General features: G+C 42.2%; 1 protein-coding gene across 6 annotated transcripts in view; it reads right to left on the minus strand.

Moving 5' to 3' along the window:
• The window catches only part of nrxn3b (neurexin 3b), a 278,223-nt gene that overhangs the window by 188,248 nt on the left and 62,906 nt on the right, over positions 1 to 27,069 (minus strand). For all 6 annotated transcript variants that reach the window (XM_084031039.1, XM_084031042.1, XM_084031041.1 and 3 more), the window contains 3 exons: positions 25,688 to 25,849; positions 12,194 to 12,632; positions 7,232 to 7,615 (listed from right to left, as the gene is read on the minus strand). In XM_084031039.1, coding sequence (XP_083887165.1) covers positions 7,232 to 7,615; positions 12,194 to 12,632; positions 25,688 to 25,849 — 985 coding nt within the window. The remainder of the gene's footprint in view (positions 1 to 7,231; positions 7,616 to 12,193; positions 12,633 to 25,687; positions 25,850 to 27,069) is intronic.

Here is a 27,069-nt window from a genome sequence, read left to right on the forward strand (position 1 = left end):
AACACAATACAAGTAGGTTAATTTCCAAAATGATGACTAGATTATCAAAGTGGCTGCAGAGACACTGGGAGAGCCCAAAGATATGCAATGAAATATTTCTCATGTGATTAAAATGTGTATGGTTTTCAAAAGAAATGTAATCAAAAATAAAACGTGTTTACCTGAATCTAAATCTGAATTTATCCATGTACATTTTAGATATTGATATTATAGTTACGGCTCCAGCCCCCCCGCGACCCTGAATACAGGATAAGCGGTAGACAATAGATGGATGGATGGATGGATGGATGGATATTATAGTTAGATATTATCATATTTAAATAGCATATTCATAAAAATGTTCTAATTAAATAAGATGACATTAAATGAATACAATTCTAGTTGAAGCAGTGCGTTTTCTCCCAGGAAAACATGAAGAAAGATGAGTCACCAGTGATCTGTGGTGGACACACATCTGCTCATTCCCACGGACGGATCCAGATCACCAGATCCACATCACCAGATCCAGAGCACCAGGTCCAGTGACAGCAGGGAAAACACAGCCACTTACTGTACATGGGTGGTGGCATCTTGTCAGGGAAAATGCAATATGCATCGGACACGATCCAATCTGTCCCTGGTGGATAGTGTGTGTGTGTGTGTGTATGTGGTTCTGACTGTGTGTGTGTGTGTATGTGGTTCTGACTGTGTGTCTGTGTGTGTGTGTGTGTGTGTGTGTGTGTGTGTGTGTATGTGGTTCTGACTGTGTGTGTGTGTGTGTGTGTGTGTGTGTGTGTGTGTGTGTGTGTGTGCGTATATGCAGCAGACAGACAGAAAGAGGAGAGTCTCAGTGGGAGCGGGCTGGCACACCGTCAGACAAACACACTTCATTACAGGCTATTCACCTGATTAACTGGCTACTTTATCAGCTGCACGGCACTCTGCAGCACAGGACAGTCAGCACCACCCGGCTCCCTAAAAGCTCTCCTTCCACACACACACACAAACCCACACACACACACAGACCCACATGTGGTTGACAATCACTGACTCCACTGTTTGAACGCGTGCCTTGCTCAAATCAGGCAGCGCACACGGATTCCGTGGTTTGGCAGAGTCAGCGGACGACATCAGACACACCGCCTGTAGTCTTGAATTAATGTCACCTTTTGCACGTCGGACTCAAATAAAAGCTGAATAATCTGTTGTACTTTTCCTTACGGGGAATAACATTTGGCTAATGGACTGTAACAATCAAAAGGGAATAAAGCCTGCAGCTGCCTCCCGCAGACTAGCGAGAGGACAAAGACCATCTTCAAACATTATCATTACAGGAGGGTAATGATTTCCTTTCTCTTTGCTTTGTGTGAATCTGACTGCAGGCTGTCTGAGGGGAAAAATAATGTTTCCTACAGTACTACGCCGAACTAAACCTGTATGCCTGATTCAACCCAATTAGACATAACCCAGGCAGATGGAGTACTAAGCTACAGAAATAACCTATTCACACTTAAGTGAATGATCAAAGCTGGCACAACAGAAGACAATGAAGATGATACGTATCAATTCCACCAGCCTGATCATCTGAAGGGTGTATGAGGCCAGACATACTCCCTCCGACTATGTTAATACATGTGCCCAGTATATTTGAAGCAAGCCGCTTCTCTCTTGTCTGTGTGCCTGGTGGGGCTGCACCGAGCCAAGCGACCCTGTCTCAATTAAAATCACAGGCGGGGGCGACGCTCCCAGTCACAACCCGCACAAGAGGGCTCTATCGGGGCCAGGGGCCCGCCATCCTAAATCTGCATGCACACACACACACACACACACACACACACACACACACACACACACACACACACACACACACACACACAGAGAGAGAGAAACTCAATCATGTGGATGAGGGCAAATATAGACAGTGTGAGGACACATGGTAGCACAAAAACAGCATATGATGATATTCATTGCTTTTTACACATCATATTCACAGTGTGCACTTCCATGACACACACACACACACAAACACACACGCACACTACATCTGTTTGCACGTTGCCACGGCAGACCTGATCACAGGTGCTGGTGTTTCTCATGGGCTGGGTTAAAGGAGACAAGCCAAACAGAGAGATAGAGATAGAGAGATGCAGAAAGTAAAAAGAAGAGAGAGATTTCAAGCCAGCGAATGGAAAAATAAAAAGGACAGAGACAGGAGAGAGAACTCATGTGTAGACTAAAGCTGGCAGGTACTAGGCAGGAAACAGAGCAGACGGGAGTGCAGTTGTCTGCTAGTTGTCGCCTGGTACGATCTTTGATCTCCTCAAACAGTCTAAAATATGTGCCGGCTTGTATTTTCGTTCCGGTAAACAGAGCAAGAAAATTGCTAGCTTTTTAAGCTCCCAGGGGAAAAGAAGAAATTACACAGAGTGAATGTGCTCCATTCAATACAAATACGATGAAATCATCTTGAGAATTTCATTTCTGATGATGAATCTATTATTTGAGTTCCAAAAATACCATTAGTAGTGCAAAAAAATCCCGAAAGCATCCCACGAGGCTTTTCTCAACATTGGTACATGAGGAGGACTGCTGGGGCTGTAAAATATAAATAGGCAGATGACTAAATCCAATTTATATTTACTCAGCAGGAATATATATTTCATATATTGAACTCAATTTAAGTTTCTGCAAATTGCATGAAGATCAAAATTGTTCTCAAAGCCCTCTACAATGCCAGGGATAAAAACATGTAATGGGGAACTAGTAAAATCCTGTTTTTTTTTTTTTTATTAAAATGAATCAAATGCCGGATAGGTTGATTGGTGACTCTAAATTACCCGTAGGTGTGAATGTGAGTGTGAATGGTTGTCTGTCTCTACATGTCGGCCCTGTGATAGACTGGCGACCTGTCCAGGGTGTACCCTGCCTTCGCCCAATGATAGCTGGGATCGGCTCCAGCCCCCCCGTGACCCTAAATACAGGATAAGCGGTAGAAAATGGATGGATGGATGGATGGAATCAAATGCCTATAAACTCTGTCTATAATCTGTATTGGAATAAGGCTATGAAATACCAATCATGTGTAATTAGTAATTTTAGGTCTCAGAAATGACCTAGGCTCATTAAATGGTAGCTACAGCTCAGTACAAACCACAATAAGAGTAACATATCAATTACTTAACTAATACTACAGATTTTCTTTTCTTTGTTTTGGCACACAAGAAGAGACAAAAACCATAAGAGTACAACATAAGCATCTTCCAAGTAAACTTTAAGGCAGAACACCTGTGGACTGAATTACCTGGTACACTTTGTTTGTGCGGATATAATGTCTCACTTTATAGTTAGAAATGCTGACACAGACTGTCAATGTGTCCAAATAAAATCCATTTGAAGTGAAAAATATCACAGAGAAAAGTGTCGACGATTTTGACACCGTTTTAAATGAAGGCCGACAAAAGAACACATTTACATTTAAGCATAAAGTCACCAGCAAAGGCCAATGATTGTAATGTAAATGTGTAACCTTTGTTAGGGTCGTGTGGAGAACACTGATCTCTAACATCACACCTCTCATCATACAAGCACACGTCTCTGCTGCACCATAACCGTGCTCCAGAGATGAATAGCGGGCCATGGGTGAACACACCTCAGTGGTTGTTTGATATCGTCACCAGGGAGCTCCAGAGGCTGCGTCAACGCACCAAGGAGAGGGGAATAAACCACTGCAAGCATAACTAATACAATTCCATGCGTTCCAAAGTGCTGCGCATTCATTTTTAGAAGAGAAAAAGAGAAAATACCAAATGCTTTCAAGCCCAACATTTCAATTCAAAGCCACTCCTTCGTCTCAAGGGCGACCCTTTGAGAAGCAGACAAGAAACAGCTTTATATTCAACATAATACAATATTCTACTCTGAACTGTGATATGAGTAATCATTAGAGAGTGCAGAAGCTAATGGAATCACATTCATTTGTAAATTGAGTTTGCCACCATCCAGACCTTGTACTATTTGCAGATGATGTTGTCAGCCTGGTTTAATCAGATGGTGACCTCCCGTGGGCAGACTGCAGGCGAGGGTCACTCAGCAACAAGGTGGACTGCTCAGCTCAGCCGAGTGCTTGAAAATTAATAAAGCAGCCAGCCCCCCCCCCCCCCCCCCCCCACACACACACACACACACACACCAAAGCCCTCAATTAAGTGCTCGGTCTTGTTTCCAACACTTTACCTGCAGTCACTTTGGGCGACTGTGATCAAGAGGGAAAATCAGCCGATATGAGACTCTTCCACATTGTGGTCGGCCCCGCTCTACGGGACCAAGACAAGCAAACCAGGACTCTGTTATCCAGCTGCTGTGCTTCTGCAGTGTTGGGAGCTCTAGTTGAGGTGGTTCAGGTCCAACCACAGAACTGACGCAGAACACAGGGGACAACTGACCCCCCCAGGAAGATGAAGCCCACAGGCTGCTCTGTGACCAACAAGAAGATGAGGCAACGATCCAATGGATACAGATAACACCACCAGTGTTTGCTGTCATCATTGATGATCAGACAGATTATGTTTTCTGTTCATGGTTTAAGCTGTAAAATGTAAGTAATGAACAACTAATTCCCATCCAAAGCTGTAGTCCTTTACTTGAGTTTATCTCATGACCCTTTGGAGTCTCCCGACCCATCGGTTGAAAGCTGCTGTTTAGGCAACAAACATACGTGTTAAAATTTGTTTTGTGTTAAAATAAGTACGATACATTTGCTTTCAAACTCACTTAGGTGTTGTAAGCTAAGCAATAAAAGGTCAAATAACTCAACCTTTGGCTTTTGACGCAAACAGCTGCCTCCTGGGTGCCAGTCCTGTGTTTGTTTGACTCATCCATCAAACCTCTTCCCTATGCAGAGTTTGCCTCTTTATATCACGTCAACTGACTTAACGGCAGTTAATGGGATGTCCTGGCTCACAATTACGTAGGTTATATTCATGCAGTGGTGTAGTGGAGGGTATACGCAGGTATACAGGGTATACCCACCTCTTTTTCTGGCAGTTTGCAGTATACCCGCCTATCAGCCAGAAAGCCATTGGACTATATAGGAGAGTATACACACTTCCTCCTCTGTAACTTCCCATCTACCTAGCAGTACACCCACCTCATCAGCTACCACTACACCACTGTACACACGTTATTGTAAATTCCTTTTTGTTGGAGAATGATAACTACCTGAGTAGTTTAAGGAGCACCAGCTGCCTACGCATTGCATCACTATTCAAAATGATGTAATATGTATAAATATATCAGTCACGAGGTCGATTGATCTGTGAAACGAGTACTTTGACTTATTTAGCGTTAACGCTATTTGACCTCTTTGTGAGAAGGGGTTTTGAATTAGTAATTTCTACCTGTTATGGAATCTTTTTACTTTGTTGTACTGGTACATTTGCTTGAGTAAAGAATACGAGTACTTCTTTCAAAACTGCTACATAGCACTCTTTAAAATAAAGGATATAAGGATAGTTAAAATTGTTGCAGATTGATTTTCACATTATCGACTACACATTTTGAGGAATTCAACATAACTCCAACCAACCAAAGTGAATTGCAGCGGCTCAATTAATCTAACTAATGTGACCACGGCTCCAGCCACACTGTGTAAAGTAAAGATGCACAGCTGAAGAGACTGAAGCTTGGTTGTGCAGCTGCAGACGTGCAGGGCAGCCTTGTGCTCTCTCAGGTTATCAGCCAGCAGCAACAGCAAGGACTCGGAGATAGGAGAACTCGGAGGTTGGTGAGTGGGAGGCGGCGAGACAGGACAGAAGAAGAAGGATGAGAGTGGATGGAGCGTGAGGGACGTATGACTTAAAGTTTTCTTGTTGTGGGTGGAAGGTCAGTGTTCCTCAAGAATTACACCACTGTCTTCCCCCCTTTGTGCTGATACATTATCATGGGAGTGAAAATAAAATAGACAGCAACATTCCGACTAAGACCAGGTTAACTGGATCAGACAGCCCCAGCTTCCTAACAGGGCTCCCACTGGAGCGCAACATGTACTCCACATTCCATACATCCTACATGAGCTGCATTATTTATGGTACATTACAACACATTCCTTTTCCAATCACACAGCTCCGTCAGAGCGCTCGACCTTCCCCTCTAGCTCCACTTCATCACGCATCAGTGACGGTGTGTCAATACGTGCTCGTTATGTATAGGAAGTTCCATTTAGGCAACAAAACCACTTTCTTAGCTTTTTGGAAGAGAGCGTGGTTAAGTTGACTGGAAGTGCTAAAGTGACTATAACGACTGTTTGTTTGACCCATCCAGCTCCCCTTATTATCTACCCATAATGCAGTGGGTGGGTGCTTCAAAAGGACAGTATGCCAACCTTTCTCCTGGTCCTCATTCTTCAATAATGAACAACGCGTTATCATCCATACGTCATCCTACAAGCATGTTTCTTGACACACCTTACGTTCTTAGCAAAGTACTTTACAGCCTTCTACTGAACACCTGAACATCTCTGTAACAAATGAAGGACTATCAAAACAATAGTCTGAGAACATACTCTACGGCAGCTTGGACTGCCCCGATCTCTGCTGTCTCATAAAAGCTAAATGGGTCCAAGCTCTTAAAATCCAGGCAAGGAGAGCCCCATTCAGCAGCTGAGAGAAGGCAGAACCTTCGCTGGGTCACTTTGCCAAAGGCACTTGGCAGAAGACTGAAATCTTTTTCAATCTTTCAGCAAAGCTTCCATAAATAGTGGGAGGGAAGTGTTAGCAGACAGTAGCTACGTCCAAATCCACCTTTAGACTCGAATTCCAACTCTATAAAACTTCTTCATAACTACTGTCAATATTTGCATCTTGTGTCTTAGACATACTTATTAATAGCAAGTGGAACCGCCTTTTTTAAGATATGCAAATGCTTTAAAATCCAGGAGAGGGTATTTACTGATTTATCATTTGTCATATGCATGTTAAACTATCTCAAGCTTGTTTTTACCACAACCAGACAGACAAAAAAACCAGCTGACCCCAGGATGTGCATGAGTGCTAACCCATTTCAGAGTTTCAGGACTCATTTCTGCATCAGTCTGTTCCAGAAGGGCACTGACTGAAAAGATGTCTTAGCAAGTAAAAGCAGTACAGCTGCTGTGCCCTCTTTAAAAAAGGCCTTTACTAAAAGAATCAATATGCCTGCTGACAAACTCAATAAGAATTTAAAGCAGATAGAGATGAATGAGGGTAGAGAAGCTCACCTCTCTCACAGGTTCGATCCCAGAAGCCACTTCCAGTGCAGTCACAGACGAAGCGGTTCCATCCCTCCTTGCACACGCCGTTGTTCTTGCAGGGGTTGCTGTCGCACTGTTTCCCCATCACCTTACTGCATGAAGACTTGATGCCGGTCACATTCTGTGACTGAGCTATCTGCCGGATGTCCTTGCTGCGGCCGTCGATGAAAAGATCTCGCACGCAGCCCACGTAGCCGTAGTTTAGCATGGCGGTCCAGAGCTCAGTGGGGAGCACCAGGCCCACCCTGCTGTCAGGCAGACCACCCAAATAAAGGTCCCCCTCCAGGTCCAAGATCTCATTTTCCCCACTGGCTGTGAAAGGGGTCCGACGGCTGTTTACTGAGATGATGCCTGGAGGAAGAAAAATCCATTATTAAATATTAAATATTGGCCTACTCTGCAGAAATGTACATGTCACATAATCCCCGCCTGTCATGTGCTTTTAAAAAAAGGACTGCTGTGGGAGAAATAACATCATCTTGTGTCACGTTCTAGTAGTTAAGTGATCGGCCATATTCTGCTCACTGCCAGAAAACAGCACTTGCTTCTGCTAAGTCGGAACTTCACAGGAAACAAGTGACATTATTTTCCCACAATATGGCATTTCTCCAAAACGAAATTTTAAGACTGAGCAAAAATGATATTCTCAAACTAAACGTGAGACTGACAGCCCCTTTTTTTCTTCATGAAAGTGAAGATGCGGGTGAAAATGACAGATGTTGGGTAATGTCTGCAAGCAGCAAATTGGAGGTGCTGGTGAAGACGGGAGCAGCGACGTTGTAAAAGAGGCTGAGAAAAACAGTGCAGCACATCTGCGTCTGCTGTGGATGTGGGCCGAGGAGGTGGAGGTGAAGCTGATCACTGACTCTGTAACAGCCTCTTCAAGCAAACTCTATCCAACTCATTAAATTGAATAGGAGGGGGCAGAAAAACTCAAATTGACCACACAGTAAATAATGAATAAATCCCACGACTGCTTTTGGAAGGCAACAATACACCATATTTCATACGTGGCAGAATCATGAGACAGCCACTCTACCAACACTGCTTTATTCTGCATTTTAATTCATAAATCTATCACATATTATTCGCTTAAATGATTTTGTTTATCACTTTACGCCCCTGTGAACCAAAAAAGACAAGTAAATAACATTTAATTATTTAAAATTGCGAACCAAATAAAGAAAGAGATTTCCCAACGGCGATATCGGTCGCACAGCAACATTGGGGGAGGGGCAACCTGATGATAGGGACAGAGAATGGGCCGGTTGGACGGAGATATTAAACTGAACGCTCAACACTGGGCTGGATCCCATCTACAGGTCTGGAGGCGATCCGGGTTGGGAAGTGTATTGGTGGAGCAATCCCCTCCGACAGGGCTGGGGGGGGCAAACACTAGCCAAACTCAATATAAACTGCTGTAATGCACTGTACTTGGTCTGTAATGTTGTCCTATGTCTTCTTGTATTGTCTTATTGCACCAGTCATTTAATGTCTTTTTGTAAGATTGGTACAAAAACGGTCCCAGCAGTAGAACTACTGCACAAGGTCGGGATATGAGTTAATACTACAATGGACCTGCGTTTCTCAAGGTGCTCTACCCCACATTCACCCACATTCACACTGTGATGGCACAGCCTACAGGGGCAGTTTGGGATCCACCATCTTGCCTAAGGACACGGCGGCTTAGGGAAGAGTTTAGCTATTGATCTTCCAATTGGAGGATGACGTGCTCTACTTCTCAGCCACAACCGCCTCGACTGACAAGTCCAGTCAGCAAACTTGAAGTTAAAGTTTGCTGATGCTATTATTATATATAGATTTTTTTTAACATAACTAGAACATAACAGTGAGTCTTTAATTAAAATCAATATCCTGTAATTATGGCTGTACACTGTGAAATACAAGTAAATCCTCATCTGTGCTTGATGAAATTACTACAACGGCGAACATGCGGTCAAGCAACGTGTCTCCTCCCTCTATGACCGCTAGAATAAAGTAGCAAATTTGCTACTTTATGCAATAAAGACTCTTGCCTCTCTCTCTCTCTCTCTCTCTCTTAAAAACCCAAACGAGGAGGTCCAAAACAACCAAGGAAAAGAAAACACCGGTGGAAAAGAAGGAAAAAAAGAAAGATGGCGATGGTGCCCGTGATAAAACCAGAGTCAACATCGGACCCGCGTTTCAAAGGTGGCGTGATCTAAAGGCCTGATTATGCTTCTGTGTAGTGATCACGCAACGGCCACGCAACGGCCACGCAGTTGCTTGGAGACCGTGATGGTTCTGCGTTGGGTTTACGTGTCAAAATGCAATTCAATGCCACACCGGTAAAGGGCGCTACGTTTTTTGTAAAGCCTGACCGACCGACCGAGACTCTTGACGTATATCGTCGTAGCCTCGTTATAGCGTATTTGTTTACTTTCCGGCTTTAAACGTCCACAATTTTTCAGAACTTGGTGTTTTATTTCTTTGTGCAAAAGCAACAAGGTGCAAACAATAAAACGAGGTGCAAACAATAAAAGTAGCCTTTTAAAAGTTTAAATGGCGGTGTTTATGAGTGGAAACCGGATAGCGGTCTCCAGCGGATGTAGTTAGCGGACCAAACACAGCCAATGTCGCAAATTTGCGACTTTTTTTCTCTGAATATTGCCCCCTCTCTCGGCTCCATTTTTTTTCCCTACAATGGCCCTAATACGCCATAGTAGATTACAGCAGTAGAACCCAACAGAGTACTGCATAGTCTCTACAGTGGACTAGGCTACTTGATATGTTTATAATGGTACTAAAGGTTTGTGGCCTCTGTAGCACCAGTGCTATTTACAGCACTGCAAGGTAATTCTACGGCATTACAGAGTGTACCTCTAAATATAAATAATGAATTACAGCAAGAAAGGTTGAACTTAACTCTCTTCTTAATATTCCCTCTCTGCCAGGCCTCACTGAGGGAAAGTAAACTCACCAAGAGATGAAAAGATCACTCTTGAACACAAACCCCTGTTTATTTTCGCCCGTCTGCTAACAGTGTAATATGAATTCTCCCATTTTCTTTGGTTGACATTCACCTTGCCGCCAGACAGAGAGATTCTGGCTGGAGATCTTTGTGGACAAGAAATTTAATTCACTTGCAACTCCTATTAACATTTCACTCAAGCCACGAGTGTGATTATGCCTGTTCTTAACCATCCGTCAGTTGGGTATCCATTTATCTGTCTCGTTCCTCCTTTTCCCTGTGAAAATCCCACTTTCTCCTCTGCTATCGCACCGGGGGCTGTGCCGGTGATTAATCAAAGCAGCGAGCTCTGACACACGGCTAAATTGGCTGCTCTAACCTGATATATAACACAGGCTGTAGTGCCGGCTAACACACCCTGTTCTCTGGAGGATCCCACCCTAATGCAGAGATTGTGCTGGGTTTTGGAGCTCAAGGCAACAAAAGTTTCTGACCCTTTTCTCTAATATAATCTTCTTCTAATACTTTCTGTGTATTTTGTTATGTTTTGAGGTCATAGGCTGTACAGATGGAAGGAAGCGAGGGGAAACAGCATCTGTAGCTATCTAGAGAGAAGTATGACTTCATCCCTGGCAATAAATCATCTCTGAAATGAATATATTGAGGAAGCTTACATCATATTGAGGTTGTGATGCAGGAAAAAGCTGATACAAGTAGCATGATTACAACGTTCCCTCTTCCAGTTGGTGCAGTTCCATTTCGACAGCTTCAGTGAGTCGGTGGAGTAATAATTATTATTGTTATTATTGGGATTTTTCTCCATTTTAAATTCCATTAATCTCAAGAATTTCAGTTCAGATCAAAACCAGTTGAACCAGTTGAAGGCAGCACCAATTCTAGTCCAGGCTCTTATCATCCCCCTCTTATCATCTTATCATCCCCCAGCCTAGAGTACTGCCACTCCCTCCTGGCTGGTCTGCCTTCAACCTCCCTGAGTTCTCTACACTACTCCGCTCCTCCGATCCCTTCACTGGCTCCCAGTAGCCACTCGGGTTGTCAAAAAAATCTATACTTAAAGTGACAATCTCATTTGCACCATTTCAATTCACGTGTTGTACCACGCTGCTAACGGATCAGCCCAGCTTACATCTAGGACATGGTTAAACCTTCAACCCAACCTTGCTGCTCCCTCACTGTGAGGGACACCAAGTCACTCCACGAAATCACAGCTGTTTGCTGTCCTGGCTCCGTAATGGTGGAACTCTATAGTTTGGATTATTTGAAGGTAATGTACTAAGATGATTCTTGCTGTTCTGGGTTTGAACCCTCATGGTTGAATGCACAGATCGCTTTGGATAACAGCTTTAGCTTAATGTAATGTAATGTGATGTAAAGATGATTATGTGTCCTTCATTTTCTAGCAGTACATTTTAGAGACTTAAGTTCTAGTTTCCTGATGAAATAATCCATATGTTTTACTTTTGCCATTATCCTGAAAACAATTGTGGATTTTCTTCTTATAAAAAACCCTAAATATATGTTTTTCTATTTGAAAAGTTTATAACCAAATCACTTCATTCACTTCTAGGATATGTTGTACAGGAGCAACCCTTTATTTATCTTGGTTTGAATTCACCATCCTTGACCAGTGTGTCAGCTCTGCCTGTAAATTCATGTATATGCAACTCATTTTTAACAAAATCAGGAGTTAGCTTCCTGATTGAAGCCATTTTTGATTGTTTGTGTATGAAAGTGAGAGAGAAATGAAATGAGTGACACAACAATCTCCTCCCTATCTGCTCCTCACCACACCAAGCTGAGCTTGCGGTGATAAACTAATGAAAATTCTACTTCTACTATTGTGTGACTGCAACTAAGAAAGTCAGAGATGTTTCAGTAACATCCAGTTCAAAATGAAGATTGAGTTCTGAAGTTTCTCCCTTACAGGCCCGTTACCTTCTTGTTCCCTGCATCCTTACCTGAGCGACCGTCCCTCTGGATGTCCACATGGTGCCAGGCGCCATCGTTGACCTTTGCCTGTGTGGCCTTGACCTTGATGGTGCCAGAGCCCATGTCCAGCAGCAGGTACAGGCCTCCGTCCAGCAGCTCCACCGCAAAGAAGTCCACCTTGTTGTTCTTCTGGCCCTTGGAGTCCCTCCGGTCCTGGGGCTTGCCGTGGGTAAAGAGTATCAATCCGTTGGGTTCGGAGGTGCGGAAGTCAAACGAGATGGAACCCACGCGTTTGGTGTTCCATTTGGGCAAAGCCAGGTAAGAGTCGGGCGTCTCGAAGTTGATGGGGTCGAGAGTGGGAACGTTTTCGCACTTGAAGACCACATCGCCCTGCAGTTTCATCTTGGGGTCCACGATGCGGGCCAGACGGGACAGCTCCAGCCGGATGTCATTGTTCTTGTACACCACCTGGGGAAGTAGTGCATGGGGTTAAACACTTCTCATATATGTCAATACATGACATGCAGGTTCAAATACGATGATTAGAACTGTGAATTGTGGCCCAGAGCTTTTACTTTTTTTCACAGCAACAGAGACAATTTGACAGTGCAGAAATGGTTCAAATGAATTGCAGTCCACCACAATCTGTAATATGATAGCATCATACTCGTGCTATTACATATGGCTGATTCGAGGACAGCTGGATCAATAAAAGTAATATTTTCTAAGGCGTGTGAGGCCCAATTTGTTTGTCATTTTCTATTTCAACTCCAATTTATCCAAGATGAAAAGGAGATTATACAGAAATGCATCACTGTATTATGTTAGGTTGAACACCTGCCGACTGAAGCGTGAGAAGTAATGGCTAAATGATTAGTGAGGCATTCCCAATGTTCAAAAGCGTAAGTCTTCATGAACCCCACGGGAGTATCGGTGACCCCCTGAGAATATACTCAATACTATACCTATTCACCCTCAATGTGCTCCAACCAAGTAATCCACAAGTAGAAAGCAGCCCCACTTGATAGTCAAATAAAAGAAAAATAGACAGTAGAATATTGTCAATTGGAATCTATTAAGGCGGAAAATTAATGTTTCTTGTTTTCCTTTCTGGTGAGGAAGAAAGGCCTTTTTTGGTATATAGGGCAGTGTTTGCACAGAAAAAAGCAGAACTGTGTGAGGGAGCACAGCTGTCAGCAAACAGATTTTACTGCTGTGGGATTACCAATAATCCTGGAAGATTTGACAGTAAATCAACACAGGTGACCCTAGCCCCACGGAGGGGGTAAGACGAGTTGGTGGGAATAGCGGCAGCAGAATAGAAGGGCACTGCATGACAAAAACAAATAATTATGTCAGCAGGCAAATAGAGAGAAAAAGAGGAAGAGATCTCTGAGATGTATGGCCAGTGTGCTGCCGGCTTCCAATGTGCTCATGTGTATGTAGATTACAAACACAGCGATGTAGCCGTCAATGCTGTTAATGACCACACTTAATCTCCCAAACACGACACGCAACAAAATACTTAGGGTACACTTTGTCAAGCACTTACTCTACTGGTAACACACCACACAATACTAATGCAGACGATATTAGGAAACCTGCATCAATGTGTTTGATTGTAGACCAGAAAACTAAAGAGATGCATCGGACAAGGGCTGCAATGATGATTGTGATTATTGATAAGTCTGAGGCTTATTGCACTTGCCACCATTTCTGCAGTGGCAGAGTGGGACTGAACAAACGTACAGAGTCAGAAGGACAGCAGAGATGTTTGGGTTGATCATGGTCATCAGGCGGTGGAGTCAACGTGGAAGTTATTCAGTCTCAAAGCGCCATTCGGCCTTCAGGCTCAAATGGCACGACCGTACCACAGCTGTCCCACCCAGTCATTCAGCAGGACATAACTGATAATTCATATCATCAAACTCTATAATTGTGGCAATGTAATCAGAAGAAATGCATCTTCCTTTGTCTGCACAGCAGTCAGGACGTGATTGAAACAAGAGGATAAGAGAGATTTACAAAAGTAGAATGAGAGGCCTGAGGCTTTTATTTTTATACGTTTCCCAAAGTTGTTTACAGCACAGTCTAACCTTCAGTTGAAAGCGGGCTGAACTTTGTTAAGAAGTTGGTGGAACATTTTCAACCTATAAAAACCTTTACAGGATCTATTTGACAGATTCCTGGTCCCCAGACCAGCATTCCTACACGTCATCGTCCATCGACAACATCGGTCACCGAGTTTACAGAAACCTCTACCATGTTTACCAAAGTTGTTTTATTTTCTAGATAATTTGTCTGATTATGTTTTGTCAATATTCAATCAATGTTACAGAATGTACCTGAAAATGTTTGTCAACGTTTGTTATAATTCACCTCATCGTTAAAATCCTCCTTCTAGCTCAAATTCAGTTCTTGTAAGGAACTATTTTTCCAGGCGTAATAACATTCAGCCCAACGGCTGTCTTGGCTCTGGTGTGATTGACAGCTCAGAGGGCGAAACCAGTATAAAGAATGTCAATGATTGGCTGAAAGTTAGACCTCGGTGTGAACTTCAGGCTCGTACTGATACGACTCAACAGTCACCATAAATGGATGATGTTCAACTTCTCCCAGTACGTCCTCCTCATATTCATACTGGGAATGTTGGTTTTTTTTCAGAATAATCTGCGTTCCTGGTTGTCGTCAATCAACACAGTTGAATCCACCAAAACAACTGTCAGATTTACCGTGTTTCAGAAATAATGATGAGTATCAAATTCAAAATGAAAATGGTATTTCTCAGAAATGTTGCAGCTGCCCCGTGGCTCTGAATTCTTGCAGCATTAACCACCATTACTGACGTCTGTGAAGAAGTCAGGTTTTCATGTTTTCTTCTGAAGCCAAATACCTCGCATTCCACTTTCAGACGACTCTGGGGCAAGAGAACTAATTGAATATCACATGAAGAGAGAAAGGGGAAAGAAAAAGAGGCTTTAATGTGGTTCATTTGTGATGGACTAGAGTGCTGTGATGGTCACTCTGCACTTCTTAGATGTAAATCGCTCAAGTTCAAAGGCACTCCGTCTCTGATATATATTAAGTAGATTCTAGCGATGTGGCCAGAATAGCTCTGTGACACCAGCTCTTCATCAGGGCCACGACGGGATGTTCTGTTTGTTTACTTAGCTCATGAAACTTTGCTCTCCATCTTAGTTTTCTTGACAGTGGAAAGTCTTTTCGAACTCTCCCAGGCGCTGCAATGTTATTCTGGGACGTTCTAATCCTACAATCAGCAAGCTCCCGATCTGTTTTGGGATTATGATTTTGTCTGTTCTGCTGCAGGCTGATCAATAAGTTAATCGAAACGATGCCATAAAAGAGGAACTGACTGCTGCAGCCATGTGTACCTCATCTTTTCCTTTGTTATGGCTGTGCTATTGCTACGCTATCCTTTGGAATATCAACAGCCTTATGGGGCCCATTCATAATGCACGCACAGGGGACTGTAACGACTCCATAAAGCTGAGATCCTCCATCTCTGCTCCAGGATGGTGTATTGATTGGGCCCTGGTAAGGATGAGGGAAGGGCAGGTGGGTGGAAGCACGCACACACACACACACACACACACACACACACACACACACACACACACACACACACACACACACACACACACACACACACACACACACAATCTCCTCCCTTAATCTACTTCAGATCTGTGCTGCTGTCCTCTTGGCCCCAGCCACAGCTGCTGTCAGCTCATGATTTAGCCTCAGTGTTAATGAAGAAGCCGGGTAATTCCACTGAAGTGGAGTGAAGACACACACAAACAAGGTGCTCAGGAGCTTGTAAATGAGACCGTACCACCTCAAACACACATCCACCAAAAACCAGTGAGTCACATGTGCAAATGCATACGACTGCAGGGACAGAGAGACATCCGATGCACACGGTGTTTAACTACGTGCTGATCACAAAACAAAAAAAAACTCTCCATCCCCAGGAAATATTATATCAAGGATATATGTATATATATACTTTGTGCATCTCTATTTGGAGGTCTCTATCTGTCATTTATCTTTTTGTTCTCACAACCATACACTGAGAAAAATGATTCTGAGAGGCTGTAAATGTAACACAATTACATAATGTGATATTAACAATGAAAATGTATGTTTCTATCTCTACAAAAACAAATCTAGTCCTGGACTTAATTTGCATTTGTTCATATCACAAGACATTGTGCATTTTTCTTTAACAAGATGTATTCATGTAATCCGCGCCAATCTTTTAAGGTAAACCCACACAACAAGCAATGATCTTGTTTTATTTACTCTCTTCCAATATAATTGTGAAATGGCAGGAGATTTCCTGTGAGGTGCTTGTGGTCCGTCATTTTGTCTGCAGCCAGGTTGGCAGAACAGGTGACACCAAGAAGACACAGACTGAAGTTTAAGGTAGGAATAAGGTTTGCAGTATTGGTTCGATGCTACAGTTTTCTCCCCAGTGGTCGTATTGTTTAAAAAACAGATAAATTAAAAACTTGACAGTCAAAATGTCCAGTGATAATGCTCAAATTTTAGTTTAGACTGTGGCTTTATTTGAGCCTGCCGCGCTAGCTTGCAGCGTTATAGTATATCAGCGTTAGCTTTTCGGCGCTGTCTTATCGGTGTTAGTTTATCGGCGCTAGCCTAGCGGCGCTGGCTTTGCGGCGCTAGTTTAATGGCGCTAGTTTAACGGTGCTAGTTTAGAGGCGCTAGCTTCTAGCGTTAAACTAGCACCGCTAAAATAGCGCCGCTAGTTTAACGGTGGTAAAATAGGTAGTACAAGTACAATATTGTCTTGTACACAATATTTCAAAATATTTTTGGCAGATACCATTTTTGGTGAACATATTCATAATTTCTAAACTTTGAACCCTGTGAATTTTGATTATCTAGTGACCACAATGTTGGCTTTTTAAACAAGGTATCACAAAATAAGTAATAACTGGATTGCCATAATATTTCACTGATAAAAATTGTGCTAGTTCTACTTAAAATAATCAAGGCAACTTTTTGCATCAGATAATTATATAGATCAAGCAAGACCAGTCTTTGTAGGAACTACGTAATTATTTCAATGCAAGAAATACATTTAGCAAGTAGAGACAACTTAATTTTGCTAGTAAAGTCAACATAATTTTAAAAGAAAAGTTAAGTTGACCTTAGTTGATGAATTAAGTTGACTTTACTTGATAAATTAAGTTGACTAATGTATTTTTTACATTCAACAATGTATGTTGTTCATACAAAGACTAGTCTTACTTTGTCTACATAATAATCTGATAATAATAATAATAATATATTATATAATATTATAATAATATATATATATATACATATATATATATATATATATATATATATATATATATATATATATATACTGCATATTCATAATCAACTACTCCTGCTTTTTGGTCTACGGCGACGTGGTTGGGATGGATCCATCTCGGCATGTCTGTGCCTGCTGCCATGGACTACTACTGTTGATACTATCTCTTCTGTTAATGCCACTACTACTATACTACTACCATCACCAAAAGCAGTTGGAACCAAAGGGCCTGGGCGGCAAGAGATTTCTGCCTAAAAGCCTGTTAAGGCAGTTTTTTCTCGCCACTTTCGCCGTAACGCTTGCCCCTGGGTGATGTTGGGACTTTGAAATTGTCTTGACTCTGGAAATCTTGAGCGTATTCTAGTCCTGCTCAATGTGTTAAGCGTCCTGAGATGACTTCTGTTGTGATATGACACTATAAATAAAATTGAATTGAATTGAATTAATCAGATCAATCAACTGTGGATTAATCACCATTCGTAAATATACCTGAACAAAATCTAATTTTCTTTTTATGGTTGTGAGAACAGAAAGATAAATGACAGATAGAGACTTCCAAATAGAGATGCTTATTATCAGACCAAGTACAAATATTTTCAGTGCTTGCCGATACCGAGTTCTGATATTAGTACTTAATAACAGCATTCCAGTTCTAACAATAACTTTGAAAACATTCAACTTTGTGTTTTTCTGATGAAACAGAGCAGAATTTGCAGTAGGAATATTAATAATTAACTGTTTAACCTCCTATCAGTTAAAATAAATATTAAAGATAAAAACACAAAGAGACTCAGAGGAGCAGCTTGTCCCTTAAAATAGGATAATGCTGGTCCACTTTAAAGGTCAGCCCACCTTAATTGTTGGGCTGGCTGACAACAAGACAGGAACGTATTTGTGTCTACTTGTAGCATTTATTCACCAAACTGCAGCCACAATGACACTCTCTAACATTACATTGGGCTCTAATACCTTTTTGGAAACCCTGATTCTACCGGCAGACACACAGCTGACAACTTCCCAGCTCAATGAAGTGATGTGGGGGAGTCTCACTAGACTGCCTGTTTACCTTCATACTGCAGCTGTGATAAATGATGATTTAACACGTGTGTTCATCAGGTTATTGTTGCAGCTGGTTATCAGGCTTCATGGTGAGAGGTTAACACCGTGCTGCTGTGGTGGTGTCTCTGCATCACATCATAGTAGTTTTATGAGGCTGTCTTCATTGATTGTTCCATCTTTGTTTTTTTATACTCGATTGTCCCAGAGAGGGAGAGGGAGAGACAGACAGAGAGAGATAGAGAGAGAGAGAGATCGAGCACACCAGGCGGAAATCAAGTTCTTAAAAAGGTTTTAAAATTGCCATAAACTTGCATTCTTTCTACTGGCCATCAGGGGGCGACTCCTCTGGTTACGAAAATAAGTCTGATGTATAGAAGTGTATAAGAAAAGGAGCCTACTTCTCTCTTGATTTATTACCTCAGTAAACATTGTAAACATGAGTTTATGGTCTCAATCTGTAGTTTTAAGTCTTCTTCATCCAACCACCACAGGTCACTGAACTGGAGGCTTTAAAGCCGTAGCCCACAAACCAATGGGTGACGTCACCATGGTTACATTACACATACACTTCTTATATACAGTCTATATCTCACACCTAAAGACAACTGTTGCACTCTTACACTCAGTAGGGATTTAATACAAAACTAGAGCTATTGTTATTCTGAAATTACATTTATTTCCCTTCGAGCGGACCCGAACTCTAATGTTGCATTTCTGCTTATAAACCGGCACAAAGAAATTCATTTTAAAACTGGAGAAGCTTATGAACTGGTCTTAAACCACACATGTCAACATTCCAGTTCATGTATAGATCAATAAAACACGTATTGCTAGTATGTTTAGAGGTGCTTGTAGGCTGATTTAGTCACTTTTGGAATGAGCCAGGCTAAAGGTTCCCACTGTTCCAATCTTTGTGCTAAACTAACCATATTCTGTGACAGACATGATAATGCTATCCCGTTAATTAAACACAAAACATCCAAACAAATTCCTCAATAAAGGGAAGATTATAAATCATTGGCTATTTCTAGTGGCTATTTGACTTTCAGAAGAAGTAAAACATTCCTCTCATGTGCTATCAGTTATCATAGGAGTAACTTTGCTCCCTGCCAATGACTCTCTAGAATTTAAAAATATCTTCCAGCAAATGTATTGTTGTAATGTTGTATAATAATACAACAGATGGTGTTAGATAAAATCCTGTAAACAAACTGAATTTCTTTTTTAGGGGGTTTAAGGCATTCCATTAAAGTCTGGGTTGTTTTTCCTCATCCATCACTGTTTGGCTCTCTGGGACGTCGGAAAGAGTTTAATAATTAAAAGGACAGGGTGACATTTACATTTGTATTGGAGGGGAAGACGAGAGCAAAACTGATGACGACATAGTTCCTCTCAAAGGCCAAATGTTGGTCTCTTGCCCTCTTCTTCTCACTTACTCATCCTCCCCTTGATCTCCATCCATTCTATCACCCAAGCCATTGACTTTCACCTCACCTGCACCTGTCATCCCTACGTTCTTGGGGAGGGTAGCCTACGGGGGAGCTGAATGCAGCGAAGGCTGAGAGAGAGAGAGAGAGAGAGAGAGAGAGAGAGAGAGAGAGAGAGAGAGAGAGAGAGAGAGAGAGAGAGAGAGAGAGAGAGATGTGATGGCAGCACAGGGCATCTCTTTTGTTGTCAGGAGAGAAAGGGAGGCAACACATGCCTCCATCAGCTTATTCCTCAGCTCCACGCTCATACATCTCATAGCAAACACAGACCTGTTCCTGCTTCCGTAACATTAAAAGCATTCCAGACAGACATTACACACACACACACACACACACACACACAGAGTCAGACAGAAATACTGACGCACTCTGATCCGAGCAATGGGCCAAGCACAACTGAATCATTATCCGGGGATATTGAATCCAAAGGAAGAGGTGGAGGGGGCAGAAAGGAATGAATATGTGCAGGAGAACAAGAGAAAGGAAGGCGACGATGCACGGAAACATGTGCTGAAGCTGAAAGAACAGATTCAAATACACATAACGCAGGCCAGAATCCCACTGTGAGCATGTGTGTGTGCGTCTCACATTGTGAATGAATCGCAGTTTGCATAGTCCTGGGTAGCAGCTGGCACGGCGCCTGCTTAATGGAGCAACATATGATGAACAGTTGAGGGTCGCACAATACTACCACTACCCAAGCACATGGTGAATCACCTCCGTGATTCTGTCCACCGAGCACTCTCTCTCTCTGAGGGGCCAACTCAAGCTGAGTCACACTTGTTGGGATAATAATGGAAACACATGGAGGATACAGCTGCCTCTGCACCACCGCCAATGATGGAGGCACTTTGCATTAATGCCTTCTTGAAGCTGCACTAATCAGTATATAATATGAACAATGGGTCATTGTGTAACAATATTCCCCGGAGCATTGTTGCAGCTTTCAGCTCATTGTTTTAGTTTTATGGCAAGCAAATGTATTGCTTGAGACACTGTTTTCACAGATAAAAATCAGTGACGAGCAGGTGAGGAGCTAAATGTTGATGAAGCGGAGGGGGACCAAAAACCAAAAGAAGAGCACGATGAAGAGTTGGTCAGATGGATCTATAGCCAAGATGAGTGGTTCAAACACCACATCCTGGACAAAGTTCTCCGTCTACACAAACAACGGAACAATGCTTCTCTAATGACACATCACCAACAACTGTATAAAAAGCCCTTCTCAAGACTGAAGAATTGGTCAGACTCTTAAGGAGTCTGCCCCTATATGGCCAGATAGTTTGCTCTGAAGCTGTATGTCGGTGATGCGGTCCGCTTGGACACCCTGTTTGCGAGGGCTTTGGCTCATTAGACTTTGTCTGTTTACAGTCTGTCTGTAGCGACTGCTAGCCTGTTTTGGACTCTTTATTAATACATTACTCACAGCTCTGTTAGGAGAAGTATTCTTATTTCTCATCAGGTAATCATAAACTGATTTCCACCACAGAGTGAATTCTCCACGGCTTGTCAAACACTTGAAACTGTGTTAGTCAGTTAATAAACATACGTGATATGATAATCATGCTGCTTATTATTAGTGAATTAGAAGATATACTGTTGATGCTGGATTTTCATTAATCGCAAATATCGTCACAAGTGACTTTAAAAAGCAGTCTTACTATCGTGGTAGAGCAGAGAAAAATAGACCCAGATTTAAAACATACAGAACACAAAAGTTTATATTTTTTAAAGAATGTTCACTTATATAAAAAAGATGTGTCTATCTGTGACACAATCAAATATTTGTTTCTTAACATATTGGTAAAGTGATAACATTTGAATGATTAGTGGGATACTAAATATGAATCGATAATATTTTGGCCAGAATTATCATGACATGAAATGTTCATATCACCCCGTGCTGTGTCATCAGCCAGAATGACGAATACTGGTCCAGCTAAACCGGTTGAAGCTCATATAATGGACCAGCAACACCATAAAGTGACCCGAGAGGCTGATGAGACAGCTACGCCGACGGATTAGGGCCACTGTAAAAAAAAAAAAACAAAAACAAAAATGGAGCCGAGAGTGGTGGGCAATATTCAGAGAAAACAAAGTCAAAATCTGCTACTTTATAAAGTCGCATATTTGCTTACTTTATTACAACGCTAACAACCGACACTATGTTGCTAACTTTCCATGAATGTGGCATTTATTTTTCTAATTAATACAGCACAACGTGTGAAAACACTGTTAAGGTCCTTAGGGTGATGATGTTGATGGTTTTTCTTGTTTTTTCTTTTGGGTTTTTATTGATCGGATGGTTGGGCTAAGATGCTAGCGGTAGCTTTCACTTTTTGTCATACCAACGGCAAACATCTGGTCAAGCAACTGGTCTACTTCCTCTATGACCTCTAAAATAACGCAGTAAATTTGCGATCTTTTTATATAATAAAGAATCTTGCCCCCCTCTCTCGCCTCAGTTTTCTTTTGGCATATATTCACGTGTACATATAGCCGATATAAACAAGTTGCTTGATATTACTAACACCGGATGTTTGCCGTTGCTATGACAACAAGTGAAAGCTACCGCTAGCATTTTAGCCCAACTACCTGATCAATAAACACCCATAAGATGACAATTTGGCCTCATATAAATAAAACCGAACAATAACCATCAACAGCATCACCCTAAGGACCTTAGCGAGGCGTTGTCACACGTTGTGATGGATTAATTAGAAAAATAAATGTCACATTCATGGGATTTTAGCTAGCATAAATGCTGGTTGTTAGCATCATAATAACGTAGCAAATTTGCTCTGAATTTTTCTTGGAATATTGCGCACCTTTCTTGGCTTGTTTTTTTCTTCCTACAGTGGCCCTAATACGCCGGTGCAGACAGCTAATAAAAGAATGAGAGTAAAATCTGTTCTCCTACTAATCACATGGTGTGTGTCGCCCACTCTCAGTCTGATTAGTTCAGCCCTGCGTGGGTATTTACTGCATCATGAAGAGGAAGCAACTTTCTTTACCAAACTACTGGTACCGACTGAACCACTGGAGTGTCAAACACAGATTTTGTCTGTCCAAATTACAAATACAGTATTTTACAGACTTTATAATTCTGTGTTGACAAATCAACAACTATTTTGTTAAATACTGATGCAGCCTCAAGAAAACCGTTCAACAATGTCTTAGCTATGAATCACCAATGATCCCGCATTGCAAAAACACAAACATAAATACACACCTGGCTCAGAATATCATACCATGAGGATCATTTTGTGTGTAGCTGTATATCGGGAACTACAGACTCTAACTAACTGAGGCAGTTATCCTGAGACAAAACACTGCCAGATTTTAATGATCACAGGTGCACCGTCAAGTCAAAGCTCAGGATATGTTATCTATTTATTCATGGAGCCTTGGGCAGCTGAGTCACTGCTACACATGTACACACTGGATTTGTGGCTGTAAGAAAGTATCACAGTGGTTTGAGGGGGGACCAGAGATAGAGGGGGCAGCAGCCTGGGCCACTCAGAAAACAATGCAGACAGGCTGACTTTCTCTCCACCCAAATGTGGTTGCCTGTGTGTGTGTGTGTGTGTGTGTGTGTGTGTGTGTGTGTGTGTGTGAAAACAAGATGAAGTAAGAGCATAGAGGTGTGATGAAAGCTAACTTGGCTAAATGAAGGGCATGTTAGAAGGTTCTCCGTGAGCTTGGCAGCACATCACAAGGTTTACTGGCTCTTGTTAAAACTGAGAGCATTGGAAGGAAAAAGCAGCCAAGATGAAGAAATGGTGGAGACGGGCCAGTGTGAGACACGGCGGTGTGCTAATGTCCCTAGAGTCACGTTAAAAATATTATGAAGGCTGGCCATATGAATCACTGTAGTCAGTCAGTTGGATTAATTAATATCTACAAGATGTATGTATATATTGTATTCACACAAACACACACACACACATGAAACCATCAGCATATTGTTTTGATTGTGAAATAAATGTAAATATTTTAGTATTGATCAAACTGAATGCATCAGCGTTGCTGTCAGTCTAATACTGGTCTCAGTTCAGTTTGTTCAGTGGGTTGCCACTCCAAGTTTGTATGTTCAGCTCAGTCCAGAAATTAAAGAGTTACCATCTGTGACACAGTTATCACTTTATCATCAGGTCTGTCTTTCACTGATGATCAGGCTGCTGTTGGAAGGTTGAGGATGAACTGTGATGCTCAAACACACACTTCTTGTATTTGTTATCCTTTCTTGTCACCTTGTGCCACACACGTTAGACCAAACTGTGAGTAAGATGTTCTGTTCCTGTCTGAAGAAAACAAATGTTTTGCACGTAGACTCAAGCAAAAATACTTCTCACTGATTTCCGTCAACATGGTAACAGCAGTTTGTGAATTGTTGTGTGTGTATCAAAATGATCGGGGTGTGTGTAGTTGTACTGCTGGAAGTGTGTGTGTGCGTGTTTGTGTCGGGGGACAACTCTAAATTTTAGGGGGCAAACAGCTGACAGATCACACGTCCTGTTGTCTCTGCTTCCCTGTTTCTATTTATCTATTTCATCGATGTTTTCTTTGTTTGTTCTTTTATTAATCTTTTCCTTTCTATACTAATTTATAGGATATTATTCCATCAACCTGCCTATGGACTACAGATGGAAACTAATGCATCTTTTCTTGTTGTACATGATTAATGTCTTGTTGTGCATTGTCCCTGTCGTGACATAAAATGAATTACAAATTACAAATAAATGAACTGAGCTGGACACTTCCACCAACATGGAGGATCAATTATTGTTCTGTTGTTCCACCTTCTTTTGAATCCTGTAACATGTATGATCAAGCCATTGAACCAATGCACTTCTCCAAAATCTAAAATCTCTCATAATGAGAATCTTGTTCCCATAGTGCAGCTCAGTGCAGCTCCTACAAAGACACACTAGCTCCAAGTAAAAGCATAATGCTTTCTCAGAGACTGCTGCTAAGCTGCAGAAATCAATGTTGAAATCTTTACAGCTCTGAAGAGCCCACGCTCCTCCCTTTATTATCATAACCTGCTGCAGAATAAGAAATAGTGACTGAAATGTAAATAAGGGCCACTTAATCTATATATGTTTTGGGTCTGCTCAACGGGCCAGCAAATCCATTGTAAACCTCCCCAAACAACAACCCTCTTCCTGCTTCCTCATGAGTAAATACTTCTTTGAGGTCTCTGCCCACTGGGAGGCATTTTAGCGGCACTTTCAAGCTGATGCTGCAAATTACATGTGACAGAAGCAATTTTGGGATATTTCTCACACAAACTGCACAAAGTGTTATGAATTCAATTAAGGGAGGGACTATTGAAAGTCTGATGCTTCCTCTGCCAAGTCAGCAGCTTTAATTGATAATGCAATTTATTTCATTACTTCCCTCCCTTCTTATGCTGAGTATGATTGTAGTCCACAACTCAAACAGCGGCGCTGGCTAAGTGAATATTAGGAGGGAATCCACATGTGCCTGCACATTTATTCACAACGAAAACAGGTCGGAAAAAAATGAATTGCAAATGCAGATACCATATTGGGAATGATAAGCATAGCAGTCATGCAGCTGTTTACTGTGTGTTGACTCTGTCCTACCTCTCGGAGGCAGCCCATGAAGTTGTTGCTAACCGGGGATCCGGGCAGGTCTGCAGTGCTGGGGCTCCCACCCACATAGAAGAAATCATCGGAGCCCAGCATGGTGTAGTCTTCCTGGGTGTAACCAGTGGTGGTGAGGATCCCATCAACGGAGATTGTCACCTGTTGAGGGGTAACACATAGCCAAAGCCACGCCATTACACTCAGGCATTGGAGCCCATGTTGTGTATAAAACACACCTCCTTCCTTGGTCTGCGTTCAAACTGAGCTATTTGAGCGTTTCTGTCGGCCCCACACTGTAGGTTGCTTTAGAGAATCCTTTGGTACCTTGAAGCGATTGTTTTTGGACCAGACAGTTTGGATTTTGTTAATGGAATTTTTGCCATAGGATTCACAGGACAGGTAAAGAAAATATGGTAGAGGCATATTTTCTTTATCTTTGATGGGGGTAAGAGAATGGATCATAGGTTTGGTTCTGAAACTTCAGGTTGGGGGAGGGTTAGTACAATGTTCAAACCAAGGACAAATTGATTGCACTTGTCTTAGTTTTCGGGATTTATCAGGTAACTGCAGACACAAACATAACACGCACACACACACACACACACACACACACACACACACACACACACGCTGTCACTCACTTACTCGTCCACACGCCATCTGCCACACATTCTCCCCACTCTTGCAGACATCTACATCTATATATCCACGCACATGCAGAACAGAGGGAGGCTTATCACACCACATCAATGTGCAAACCAAGGTCATCACTGGTAGAAGGCAAATTAACCACATTGAATTGGACATGTAAGGGAGTAAGTGGATCGATGATGCCATACAAAGCTGGAGCAGGCCACACAGGTGCAGAGGCTCATGCACAATCAAGACAAGAGCCCATATTCAAACACGCTCTCAGTAGCTGTGTAGTGTAGCTGACGCTGATCTCTGATCAGGTTTAGCTCAGGTGTCACAGCTGTGTTTTTTTATTGTCACAGGACCAGACCGATAATCCCAGATCAGTGTGCTTTTTCTTAGAAATGTTATGCATATGGGCCCAAGGGTGATGGTGATGAAGGTTAGACACAACACACAAACACCACTTTCACCAGCATGCTACAAAAACACACACGGGGGGGGGGGGGGGGGGGGGGGCAGAGTGAGTGATACGGTGAAAGGTGAGTGAATTAGAGTGTTAGTGGTTATTTGGGGTGACAGGGTTGAGGTCATATGAGTTTGGGAGGTGAGAGGTCAATGAGGTGTGGGCATGCCATGCGCCATAGTGAGTTGGAAACAACTGTCAGAGCTCCCGCAATGAAGGTTAAGGGTTGCCATTTTTTGGTCTCCTTTAGGGCTCGGTGTCGAGGTCACCATCTTTGGGA

Source organism: Eutrigla gurnardus (assembly GCF_963514095.1).
Source record: "Eutrigla gurnardus genome assembly, chromosome: 16".
Classification (NCBI taxonomy): Eukaryota; Metazoa; Chordata; class Actinopteri; order Perciformes; family Triglidae; genus Eutrigla; species Eutrigla gurnardus.